This window comes from Pristiophorus japonicus, chromosome 3, assembly GCF_044704955.1.
Source record: "Pristiophorus japonicus isolate sPriJap1 chromosome 3, sPriJap1.hap1, whole genome shotgun sequence".
NCBI classification, from domain to species: domain Eukaryota; kingdom Metazoa; phylum Chordata; class Chondrichthyes; family Pristiophoridae; genus Pristiophorus; species Pristiophorus japonicus.
The window spans coordinates 115,184,139-115,197,909 of record NC_091979.1 but is presented as its reverse complement, the minus strand read 5'-3'; the positions used below and the strand labels follow the sequence as shown (position 1 = coordinate 115,197,909).

The 13,771-nt window shown below is 44.0% G+C and overlaps 1 protein-coding gene across 4 annotated transcripts in view; it reads right to left on the bottom strand.

Annotated features, from left to right (window-relative positions):
- LOC139259849 (mitogen-activated protein kinase kinase kinase 20-like) overlaps nt 1-13,771 on the bottom strand; it is a 73,973-nt gene that overhangs the window by 47,436 nt on the left and 12,766 nt on the right. For 3 of the 4 annotated variants that reach the window (XM_070875732.1, XM_070875733.1, XM_070875734.1), the window contains exon 4: nt 2,362-2,463. The exons of the other annotated variant lie outside the window; for it this stretch is intronic. In XM_070875732.1, the coding sequence (XP_070731833.1) occupies nt 2,362-2,463 (102 nt within the window). The remainder of the gene's footprint in view (nt 1-2,361; nt 2,464-13,771) is intronic. 4 annotated transcript variants of the gene reach the window in all.

Below are 13,771 nucleotides of genomic sequence, written 5' to 3'. Positions count from 1 at the left end.
ATGGCCTCCTTCTGTGCTGTATCCATTCTATGAAAGCCCTGTGACCAGTCAAAAAGGATGTTGTAGGTGATTTTAACCAAAGTAGTTTCAGTGCTGTCTGCACACATCTTTCAACAGAACCACTGGATCGCAATCAAAGTAGAAACTCCAGCAGATTTTTCTCTCTCTATCTCAGGGAAATGGAGGCCAACAGTTGCGAGTTAACTGATCTCACCTGATTGGCTGAAATAAGTTAACTCAAGTGAGCTCAGGGTCAAACCTAGGCTTTTCTTGGTCAATACTGCACCATGTAATGTATTTACTCAGAACTTTTAGAAGAGCAGGTCATCTAAGGAACACGTGAAATTTTCAGTTGCTAAGCCCAGATAGTTCTAAGTGCCCACAAAACAGTTTTCAATGTCATCACTTAACATAAAAGTCAGAGCTAGTCAACTACTTCTGGAAATAGTGACAGTCTGCAGTCTTGCAATAAGCACTTTAAACTAAACAGGACAGCCATTTACAATTGGAAAAATATTTTTTTAATGCCAACTTTAAAGTGCACTTAAAAGACAAATTGATTATTACCGGTACTGCATAACATAGAATTCTTTAACAGCTTAAAAGGGAGAAAAATGCTTTTTGATTTTATGTTTTAATTTTGGTGGGAAACAATTAGTCCTTCCCTCTCTCAATATGATGCTCCAATATGCCTCGTGATATTTTGTGCATGATTTCCATAAAGGGAGCTCTCAATCTTAGGTGGTCCATTGGGGGAGCTTCCACATAGAGAGAAGGGTTTAGAAAAATAATGGTGTACTTCCAAGTTACAATATGGAATTGTCTGAGATCTGAGAGCACTAACCACCCTCACAGTCAGGAAGTGATACGTCATGCAGTGCAACTTAGAGAAAAAAAACCCCTACAAAATAGAGGATTAAAAAAAAAGCAAATATTATGGTACATACAGATGACTAATAGGATTGCTTTGAATGCTGGAACAATGAAGATTTATAACCTTGGTTGCTGCATGCTTCCATCCTGTTATTCTATATGATAATTCATAATGTTACAGTAAAGATTTTTCCAAAACTAGCACAATATAGGAAACCACATTATGAAACAGAAATTCCAAATGTAGAGGGAAGTGGTTGGAATATGAACCACTAGTTGCTATGTACAATGCCTTTTAATACTCCTGTCTCAGTGTTCCTGTTTCAGAGCAAACAGCTGTTCTGCAGGCCCCAGGGAACTTGAAATTAAGATGATGATGATGTCAAGTAAAAGGATTGGCATGGAGGATATTTGCCAGGAAGCTATAAGTTACAATGCCCTTGATGTTTTTAAGCAGTACTAGCTGAATTTGTACACTTTTCAGCCACTGACGTTATTTGCCGAGCTGTGCACAGCTCAGGTCAGCAAAAGCAAAACAAAATATTGAAATTGGATAAACAAACATGAAAAAATAGACGTGGTGACAATTAAGATTAAAAATAGATTAAAAATTGGGGCAGAATAGAGTTTAAAAAAAATGCAATCTCCTCCTCTCCTGCTGAAACAACCGTATGGGATATGGTTTATAGTGATCGGGCATCCTTTTGTACCTCACCCAAATGGCCATTCTTCATTTATGACCCTAGTGACAATAAGTTATTCAATCATAAGCTGATTCAAGTATAGGTTTATACTTTCTTTTTAGATCTCTTCCTCTTGTCTGTGTTTTGTTACAATTATAAATTCTGTATATTTTCTTTTTTTATCTGTTTGTATTGCTGTTTATTTCTCATCAGCGCAGCTGCACTGTTATCTTAAGCTTCCAAATGGGAAGAGAACTGTGATCTCTGCTCAAAATAGTTGAGATTCTCAAAGAATCTCAGTAGTTATTCTTGAAATCGAACACAGCTGTGTGGCTACAAAATAAAAGGCTTTTTGCGATTTTGTTTGGAGATTACAGTTAAAAATGGGAATCTCTGCTAATATGGAAGCAGTGAGGCCTGCAACAATTCCCTGGATTTCTACCCATCACCTCAACCTTTCGTGCAGGAGGCAGTGCAGCTTACGGGGGACATTGGCGATAAATAAGTCTGTCTTTACTTCTGCAGGATTAGAGAGATATATGAGAGAGAGAGAGAGAGAGAGAGAGAGAGAGAGAGAGAGAGAGAGTAGATAACCCAGAAACATAAATTTTTTTAATATATCAAATTGTAAATAATCTGGATTTGAAAGTAATGCCAAATGGTTTGCCTAGGTGGGTTTGTGCAGGAAGGCAACATCATATTGCATAGATGTGTTCTCCCTATTTCTGAACATATGAATATGTGTATATGTATAAATATATATATATATATTTTTAAAATCAGACCATTATGAAGATTTATATACCTTTAGCAATATCTGTTGCCCAAGTCATAATTTGATCCATGTCCATTTCCTCACTTTTATCACTGGACAGATAATCATACAGTGATCCTCCGGGAGCATATTCTATAAAGAAAAGTTTTTAAAAATCCATCAACCGTTACTTTTTTTTAAAGCAACTAACTATAGTTTTTATTTAAGTACAATATAGAATCTACAACAAATGTTCTCTATTGCAGAAAAAGTCCGTCCACAGGCACAAATGTACAAATTAGTACCAATGTACATACATTTTGTTTCTATTTATATGAGTTACATATTTAATGAAAGTGACAAAAGTAGCAAAGTAGGCCAAAAGTTGCAATAACAACATCTCAAACAGATTATTGTGCCTTTGAATCCCAGGGGTGGTCACTTATGTAAATATCTAGAATGACACTATTCCATTTATAGCTTAATGACACTGAATTTCTGGGATCAGACTTATGCAAAAATTATTTGCCCTAGTTTGCAAGTTGATCTTGCCAATGACAATTTACTTGCCTATGCTGGAATGTAAAATTGGTGTAAATAAGTTCTGCATAACCAACAGGGGACCCGAGGCGACTCGGGCAGAACACTATAAAAACACGGATCAGCCAGTGTTCAGTGAGTCCTGGGATTGAATGGCAGGTAGCAGAATGCTCGAACTTCTTTAAAAAATACCTTTATTCAGAATGTTTCTAAGGTCTCAACAGCATTTCCATTTTCAGAGAGAATTGAGACTGAGGGAGATCTGCAACTTTGTAGCGATGGACCTACAGGCCCTTCTGGGGAGAGATAAAGGCTAAGCTCCTGAGTTCCAGGAAGACAAATAGTCAAGTGAGGCACATGGGGGGAGGTGGTAGATGCATAGCATGCCACCTATGTAACTCCAAGAACAGCCAACCAATGTCAGGAAAAATCAATGATCTGACCAACACTGGAAAGGTTAGAGACTCAACCATGATCTCCCTTTCTTCCTTGCTCATGGGTTATCATCACACTCCAAAGTCTGAAAGCAGCACTCACATATCTGGCACTTCAGACTGGCTCAATGTCATCTCCATCACCCAATCCTATAGTATACATGCCTACACAGCTCCCTAATCTCATAGCAATTAATAGCACAACCCCCAAACATGCTACACCAACTTGCGGTACCTGGTGTAATCATAGGCAGTCCCTCAAAATCAAGGAAGGCTTGCTTCCACTCCAAAAGTGAGTTCTCAGGTGACTGAACAGTCCAATTCAGGAATTACTGTCTCTGTCACAAGTGGGACAGACAGTCATTGGAGGAAAGGGTGGGTGGGGAACTCCTTTGCAATGACACTTTAGTGATAAACTACAAGCCTGACTTCATTCTCTTTTGTCTTTTCAGATAACCCCAAGCAAAGGAGGAGCGCGAGGAGGGATGGCCCGGGGGAAACTCGATCATCCAAGAGGAGAAGTTGTTGGGTTGCCACATCGCTGTGGCTGAATCAAAGTTGAGTGGCATAATGCCATAGCAAGGAGAGTACCTGAGCCAGTTATCGCTCCATGCTTCAGACCACAAGGAGAGTACCTGAGCCAGTTATCGCTCCATGCTTCAGACCAGTCTCAGCCCTTCCTCTCCCTTTAAATGAAAGATTGCATGCCGAGAGAGACATGCTCAACCATTCTAATTTTGTCATTTCTTCCAATAGATCCAACAAGACTCAAAATCATGAACAAGCAGGAGAGCGGGGGAGTAGCTCTAGGATGCTGAGCACATAGTTCATGTGGAGGAAGGGGAAAACCAGATCCTAGGTGTGCACCTTCCTCACCACCTCATTAGGTACCACATCAGTGTTTACTGTTCCAGGGACTAGCATAGTCATAGGTGTTCAGGGGTAGCTAGTTAAATGTGGCCAGGTAAACTAGCCAACTGAGATCTATAGTCCAGGGAACCAGAAAAAGATTAAAGTGTGGCAGGGGTGGGGGGACATGTGGCCACTCCTCCATGAAGGCAGAGTGGATGTCATGGACCCAGACCTTATAGCTGCATACCTCAAGAGATGAATGTTCCAGGAATATCACAGGTACGTGAATGCTCTGGGAACCATCTCTCGTGATGTGCAGTGGCTTACAGTTTCAGAGGCTCAGATTACAGCTTTCACGGCATGGGGGATAGATTGGAGGGTTGGCTCATGCCTTCCAATCCCTGCCTGATGAGGTGACTCAGGGTTTTACAGGATTTGGTGGTTGCCATCACACCGGCCATCCAACTCATAACTGGGGCTACAGATCCAATGTGACACTGGTAAAGTCCAAGGGCCTGATGCTGCTGACTCTCCTAACATTGCCACGGTTATGATCTTCCCTTTCGGACCAGAATCAACATTTCAGCATTCCAAAAAAAGGACTGTTCACTTCGCGACATCCTGATCCACTCCTCTATCAAACCCAACTCCCACTGCCCTTCGCATTGCACCTTCCTGTGCAAATGCAGGCGATGCAACACCTGCCCGTTTACCTCCTCCCTTCCCACTGTCCAGGGACCCAAACACCCCTTCCAGGTGAAACAGCATTTTACTTGTACTCCTTTCAATTTAGTATACTGTATTCGCTGCTCATTATGCAGTCTCCTCTACATTGGGGAGACCAAACGCAGATAGGGTGACCCCGAGCTTCTGGATGCCTGTGATTTTAATTCTGCGCCCGACTCGCACTCTGACCTAGGCCTCCTACACTGTTCCAATGAAGCTCAACGTAAGCTCAATTAACAGCAATTCATCTTTCTATTAGGTACTTTATAGTGTTCCGGACTCATTGAGTTCAACAATTTCAGATCAACCTCTGTCCCCATTTTTTCGCACAGCAGCTGTTGCTTTGATTCTGATATTCACATTTACACCTCCTCCAGACCCATCTTTTGTTTCTTTACTTGTCCTATTACCATCTCCTTTCACCTTGCAGTCATCCCTTTTGGCAGTTAATCGTGCCTGCCTTCCACTCTATCACTGATCTTCCCTTTTGTTCTTTCCTCCCCTCCCCTTTTCCCTGCTTATATACTTGCTTAAAATCTGTTACATCTCTAACCTTTTCCAGTTCTGACAAACGGTCATCAATCAGAAACGTTAACTGTTTCTCTCTCCACAAATGCTACTTGACCTGCTGAGTATTTCCAGCATTTTTGGTTTTTATTTATTTTATTCCTTCTTACTCCTGGGGGCTGCTTTGTACCTGCTTGATGGGTGACTGGTTTTGGCCATTACTGTAGAAAGGTTGATTGTTCCCATAACAGATCCATGGAGAATACAAGATTTAAAAAAAAACAATTACTGGACACAGTTTGAGCCTCCCTCTGACTGCCCTGGCAGCTTGAAGCGGCAACTTGCCCGAGTGGGCATCAGCCCGTAATCAGGGATGTCCACCTCAGGATCTTCTGGTTCCATGAACTTCACACCGGCCATTCCCACAGGCAAAATTCTGCAGTGTGCAGTAGGCCACAAAATTTTGCCACCTTCTCTCGCGCATACTGCAGAAGTCCCCCTGACCTGTCTAGGCATCTAACATATCCCAAGATTCTCTCCACCACCTGCCTGGCCTGCTGCATCACTTGGAATGTTGTCAGCAGCCATGGCATCAGTGGATAGGACTTGTCCCTCAGGATCCAACCATCGATTCACCTATTCTCACTAATAACTAGGCAACAGCTGAATGGCAAATGATAAAGGCATTGTGGCAGTTCCATGTTGGGAATCACAGATAATCTGCACATTGAAGGGTTTGGTAGTCCTTCCTGTCGATACAAGTCACAGGGTTCTGCTTTGGTGCTCAGAGGCTAAGTTAAATGGCTTGCTTGTACCCAGTATTAACTACGTTCTCATAGCATTTTTAAAAATCTGGGTCAATTCGCTTCTCCAAGTAGTTATGCACAGTAAGTTGTAGGATATGCTTTTTTATAAGGTCAAGAGAATTACACCATGTAATACACACTCTGTTGCCAAGGCGCAGCTGTGTATAATGTAATGTGTCTCTCTAAAGTCGCAAGATAGAATTGTTGTAACTTCCAGATGTCAATTAGAGGCCAAATGCTTTTAAGTAGAGCCTGAGGCCATTTAAAGATCAGAGTAAACAGTAGGAAGTGACTGACTTTAGAAAAATATAGTGGTGCTTTTAAGTATGACATCTGATCAATTCAATTCTCATGAAGTGTATAACCTGGACCACACCACACTGCCAAGTGAAGGAATTTCCATGGAGGCCAGAAAGATTGGGAGCCAATACTTTGACAACTGGCAGAAACTAGGGTGAGCAATCGTTATACACAGTTGGTATAGTAGTTTTTCCCAATTAATTATGCAAAACCCATGTTATTTGAAGTTTGCGGAATTAAGCTAAAGAGGGGTCTGCAGCAGCAACAATGCAGCATCTGTGACATTGGCATTGCACAAAATTGTAAGATAAATTTTATCTGTGAATTGTCACTGATTGTTCATGCATCTTCTCAAAGATTATCTTTGCTCTTCTGTGGTATCAAGATGAAAGTTAGTTACAGTAATATCTAAAGCTGTCAGAACATCTTGCAGTAAGTACTGTTGTATGCATTACATCTGATTGAAGTACACTAGTGGACAATCACAATTTAAAAAAAATGTTATGTAGAGGGCTCTACCATGGCTTAGTAAATACACTACCCAATGTGCCAAGTATTCCAAGCCCCAGCATTCCCTCTTGCAACCTCTCGACTCTACCTCCCAATCTATCCAACCTCTCCCTCCACGCCCAAGCCTCAGCTCTTAATTTCTCGCTCACTCAGGTGAATCAGCAGCTCCTGCACAAACGCTGCCTTTCTGATTCAATCTCTGCCCCACCTAGTCCCAGTTTCCACCCAAATGTTGGATGTCATGTTGCTGCACGCTCTGGGCATTAAAAAAGGTAAAAGATACAACTGAGTTAATCAGTAAAACAGCAGTGTGAGTGAGAATGTGAAATATATGGAAGACAGAGTTTATAACAACAAAGGAGGTAGGAAGACTGACAAGAGTTCAGAGACAGTTACACGATGACACTAACATATTTTGAGATTATAAATGGATACATGATGACACTAGCAAATTGAGAGATTATAAATGTCAGTATACAAGTCAATTTACTGAGAAATGCCATGTTGCTTGGATTCTGCCTGAAAATTCAAAACTGATGAGGGCTGATGAATATATTGCAAATAACACTATGCAAATAACACTAATGCATGTATAAGCTGTTTTAATTGTGCTGAAAGAATGAGAGAGTGGGACACGTGTGAGACACAAAAACAGCTCGAGAGAGAGACTTTTATTTTTTTCCCCAAATCTGTGAGCAGCCTGTCAGGAGATCAACTATCAAATTAAAGTCATCATCATAGGCAGTCCCTCGAAGCGAGGATGGCTTGCTTCCACGTCAAAAAAAGGATGAGTTCACAGGTGTTTCAATAAAAGGACCTAATATTCCAGGTCCCGAACTACATCCTGAAGGGTGGAAGATGCCTGTGCAAGGATTTTTTTTAACGTGTGATGGCTGTTGCACACCAGCCACCACACAGGCTTGACAGAGCTTGGTCTTGGTCCAGTGGCAAGGATTATAAACATAGAAACATTAACCAAGACGCCTGGAGACCTGCTCTGCTGCACCATACACAGTATGGGTTAATAAGGTTTGTTCAAAAGCAAAACACTGCAATGCTGGAAATCTGAAATAAAAGCAGAAAAAGCTGGAAATACTCAGGTCAGGCAGCATCTATGGAGAGAGAATGAAAGTTGAGTATTTCCAATTTTTTCTGTTTTTATTATAAACATTGACCCAGTCATGTTGGGGAACTCATGGATGCTGATGAACAGCTGGGTCCAATGGAGGGAAGGCTTTTTTTATGCGTGGGGGATTGACCACATGTTGAGTTGAATGTTATGCACTGGTGGAAAAGACCAATATTAAAATGTGTAGCCATGATCTAATAGCACAATGATTGCAGCAGATTCCTTACCTCACGCAGCCAGCAATTTTGCTCCCTCAAGTATGGTCTCGTGTTTGGGCAGCATCTTGCTGCACTTGTTTTCTTAGTTGTTCCATCATAAGCATTTCCTACATTACAACCATGACTACACTTCAAAACTCTTTCATTGGCTGTGAAGCGCTTTGCAATGTCCTAAGGTCATGAAAGGCACTATATAAATGTAAGTTCTTTCTTTTCATTAGGCCCTTTTTCAGGGCAAATTTTGGAGCACACTGCAGGCAACAATAATCTTACTGGCCTTGAATGGGCTATACTGCAGAAATTTCTCCGATCAGTTCAAGCAACTATATAGTTTTTAAAAGATCAAAGGTCCCTGTGGATGCATGGGCCACATTGTACCTTTCCTGTACTCTTTTCAGACATCACACTGGTATCATGAACCATGGTTGAAATTGTATCTTTGGCCCTCCCAAAGCCATCCTTAATTGTCTCCTTGGCCATTTGAATAAGAGATGACTGCTGCAGAATGAAGGAATCTTGGGAAACAGAGTCAGGTGCCTGATTCTCTTGTAGTCAAATTAAAATACCTACCTAGGGGTCATCAAGCACATCCTGTCTCACTCACAAGATAGCACATTACTCAAATAGCACTATTATGAACATTGACTTGTTTGATGGAAGAAAAAAACATGCCTTTTATATATTCTAAAGTTACAGAAAAATAAAAAATTCTGACTATTTCAATAATGATTAGAAATGAACATGCCATTTACATGTCACGATAACCATTAATTGTTTGAATTCAATTTTGACAGCCAATCAAATCTGAAATACTATGTGCGCACAACTAAAACAGCTTAGTTATTATTTGCAATACATTCATCAGCCTTTATCAGTATTGAATTTTCAGGCAGGTTCCTAGCAACACAGCATTTCTCAGTAATTTGACTTTCATACTGCAGGAAATAAGAGCAACTAAAGCTAACAAAAGTACATTTCCTAGTAGACAGAATGATTTATTTCAAATATGGTTACAGACATTCATAAATGAACAGGAAGGCACCTGTTGTGCTGAGATCAACTCATCCTGGATACCCATTGTGATCAGTACTTGAAGCATGGTTCGAGCGACAGCTCATGTTGCTACATGAAGTGGCATTTTCTCTATTGTAGGTGGTAGCATATGATCGGCTGCAACTCTGTGGCTGCCTGTTGATAACAAAATAATTTTCCTACATGCTTGACCAGTATTACCCTTTGCCAAGAGTTCGCAACTGGCAGATCACAAAGCTATTCTATCTGGGCCACTCTGTAGAGTTCAGCAAGAAGGGCACACAAATGAGTTTCTCAGGGGGCTACTCTATAATTCAAGTTCCCAGCACAGAGATTCACATGATGGAAGTGCAGGTCAAGAATTTAGACACCAGTGTGCCCCACGGGCTTTACTGCCCATTATCATTTATAAACACTACCCTTATATGCAAACCGATCGACTGTTTGGGACACCAGAGAAGTATTTCTTTCTGTATATATGCATTGATCAGCTGTTCAGGGAGGGGATCCTATTTGTGGCTCTGCTTTTTTTACTTCCTCGGCTCTTCAAATTTTGAGTTAATCTTTATCTGACAAAATATTTGGAGAGAAACGGACGCAAGTAAAATGTGTGTAAAATGAATCTGGTATACAGTTGAGAGATTGCTGGTATAGGAGGATTCAGTTGCAAGCTGCAGCTGGAGTAAAAAAGAAAGTACCAACTGCAGACAGAAAGAGAAAAAGAAACATCAAGACAGTGTAACCAACAGCCAAGTTTCAGTTAGCTGGTACTGGTTGAACTCCCTTATCTGGCATCCTCAGGACCTGGCCTGTCCTGAACGAGGGACTTTGCCAGAAGAGGGACTTTGCCAGATGAGGGGAGGTCACGTGTTTGGGTGGATTGTGCCTTTAAGTGCTGTTGCTGGGATAAGTGTGTGTGTGTGCACCATTTGGCTGGACCGACTGTTGGTCAGCCAGCCAGCCAATCAGTATGCAGGGGGCTGAGCAGTGTCGGTGGGCCCCGGAAGAGTTGTTGGGCCCAGAAGAGCCAGCCTGACCCCCGGAGGGAGCGCTGTGGGGAGGAGCGGCCGGCCTGAGGACTGTGGCTGCAGGAGTTCCAGCAGGGCAACGGAGGAGGAGGCAGCTGATCAAGGAGAAAGATTATATTGGTGAGTAGGATTTTGACAGGTCGCGTTCTGCGCATGCGCCACCCGGGAATGGTCCTGGACGAGGTGTGGTGCCGGATGAGAGGAGTTCAACCTGTATTTCATTGCCTTGCTCCAGTCACAATTCCGTTCAGGAGCGATCTCTGCCGCTCTTACATAAACACAGAAATCTATCAGCAGTTAAAATTTAAAGTTATGAAAGGTGCACTCAAAACAAATCATAGTAAGATGTGAGTTACAAGAAATTTGTGACGGATTTAATTACACTACATCCAAGTATTTTTTCCATTCCGTCCTGTACGTTTACCTACATAACAGTGGCTATGCTTCAAAAAGTAATTCATTGGCTCTGAAGCACTTTGGGGCATCCCAATCAATTGAAAGACCTATATAAATGCAAATTATTGTATCCATTTATTTCTTTCCTGCCTTCTTCTGATTTTTACCCTTACCATACCTCTTTTGATGTTGGCAACTTGTATTGAAATATTGTGACATGGACCTTCTTCTAATTGTTTTTAAATGAGTTATTTTAAATGAAAAATTACATAAGTTTGTAGATGACACTAAGTTAGGAGCCTTAGCAAGTTGTGTAGATGGGAGCACAAGGTTGCAAAGGGACATAGACAGACTAACTGAGTGGGCAAATCTATGGCAGATGGATTTCAACGTGGGCAAGTATAAAGTCATCCACTTTTGATATGAGTAAGATAAATAAGAATATTATTTTAATGGGGAAAAACTAAAAACTGTGGAGCAGCAAAGGGATTTAGGTGTCCATGTACCCAAATCACTAAAACAGTTAGTGCACAAGTACAAAAAATAATTTAAAAGGTTAATTGAATATTGACCTTTATCTCAAAGAGGTTAGAATTCAAAAGTGAAGAAGTGATGCTTAAGTTGTACAGACCCCACTTGGAGTACGGTGTTCAGTTTTGGGCTCTAAACCTTAGGGAGAAATATATTCCGCAGAATACTACCACAGATTGGGCCCAAGTTTCCGATATCCACTAGAACGGCACATTTCCGAGAGGCCCGCCTATTTTGTGGAATGAAAAGCACGCCAAAAACTTACCTCACGATTCTCTGAGTGCAGTAGGCCTGTTCAGCAGTCAGCGCAACGCAGCACAATAGCAGGGGGGTGGAGCTACAGCCCTGGGCCAAAAAGAGTGCCAGCAGCTGCACGTGTGCGCAGTGGAGTCTGCGCGCATTCGCAGTAGCTCCTGGCCCCCAGATTCTGTGTGCGTGTGCTGCTGGCTGTGTGGGATGGGCCCGAAGCACGCAGCCCTTAGCCCTGGCCGAATGGGCTCCTGGAGCGGGTAGAGTGCCAATTTCCAGCCTGCAGCACCAGCCCCTAAGCCCTGGCCGGACTCCCAGTGCTCCCGAACGGGTAGGCGAGGTAGGAACTTTGTATTTTTTATTTATTGATTTATTGAATTATTTTTTATTTATTGATTTATCATTTATTATTGATGATGGTTATTTTTTTTTAAAAACTCACCTATTCTCCGGCTCCCTGCAGGTCCTCTGGAGCTGGGCGCGGCGCAGCATGAGCTGTGGGGATCGGAGCCAGGTCACTTCGTTGAAAACAGTGCCGGGACCTCTGCACATGCGCGCTACAATGGGCGCGCATGTGCAGTAGCTCCAGGCGCCCAAAACTGTAGGAGGGGTCCAAAGCACGCAGCCCCTAGCCCTGGCCGAATGGCCTCACTGGGGCTGCGTGCATAAGGCTCACCTCCCACCCGAGCGGACCCGACCCGTCTTGACCTCCGCTCGCTCCCCCCCCCCCCCTCCCTCTCCTCTTTTCCCCCCCCCCCCCTCTCTCTCTCTCTCTCTCTCTCTCTCTCTCTCCCCCCTCTCCTCTCCCCTCCCCCCCTCTCCTCTCCCCTCCCCCCCTCTCCTCTCCCCCTCCCCCCCTCTCCCCTCCCCCCCTCTCCCCCCCTCTCCTCTCCCCTCCTCTCCCCTCCCCCCCTCTCCTCTCCTCTCCCCTCCCCCCCTCTCCTCTCCTCTCCCCTCCCCCCCTCTCCTCTCCTCTCCCCTCCCCCCCTCTCCTCTCCTCTCCCCTCCCCCCCTCTCCTCTCCTCTCCCCTCCCCCCTCTCCTCTCCTCTCCCCTCCCCCCCTCTCCTCTCCTCTCCTCTCCCCTCCCCCCTCTCCTCTCCTCTCCTCTCCCCTCCCCCCCTCTCCCCTCCCCCCTCTCCTCTCCCCTCCCCCCTCTCCTCTCCTCTCCCCTCCCCCCTCTCCTCTCCCCTCCCCCCCTCTCCTCTCCCCCTCCCCCCCTCTCCTCTCCCCTCTCCCCTCCCCCCTCTCCTCTCCTCTCCCCTCCCCCCCTCTCCTCTCCCCCTCTCCTCTCCCCTCCCCCCCTCCTCTCCCCTCCCCCCTCTCCTCTCCCCTCCCCCCTCTCCTCTCCCCCCTCTCCCCTCCCCCCTCTCCCCTCCCCCCCTCTCCCCTCCCCCCTCTCCCCTCCCCCCTCTCCCCTCCCCCCTCTCCTCTCCCCCTCCCCCCCTCTCCTCTCCCCCTCCCCCCCTCTCCTCTCCCCCTCCCCCCCTCTCCTCTCCCCCTCCCCCCCTCTCCTCTCCCCCTCCCCCCCTCTCCTCTCCCCCTCCCCCCTCCCCCCCTCTCCTCTCCTCTCCCCCTCCTCTCCCCTCTTCTCCTCCCCCCCCCTCCTCCTCCTCCTCTCTCCCCTCCCCTCTCCCCTCCTCCTCCCCTCCCTCCTCCCCCCTCCCCCCTCCTCCTCCTCCCCCTCAGGTGTGTCAGATTTTACAAATACGAGAAGATTAACCATTAATCTTCAACAGTTCCACTGTTTTGGATAAACTGGAACGGTTCACAAAAGTAGAATGTTTAAAGTATGCAGATAAGTATTTAAAAAATCTGATTTTCAATCACTTATAAACTGTGAATGTTGGTTATGCATCAGTACAATCATTCCTTTGCGACTCAGAAAATACACTTATGGGTGCATCTTTTATATCAATGTGATATATGCTATTTTAATTGGTCATTTCAACTGGCAAATGTAAACTTAATTGGTTACAGACACTATGCTATAATAATACTCTACCCTTCAGGCAGTGTAAATATATTTCGAGAAGGTACACCATAATAGAATGAAAACTTTTAAAGAATCCCCACCTTCTCCTCTCATTGGCCTATTTGTAAATAAGTATAATGTAACTTGCATACAATTGTATGCATAAAAGGTATTAGAATGTACTAAACATACTGTCCTATTCTCAACTGTACTTTGTTGAGCATTGGGTT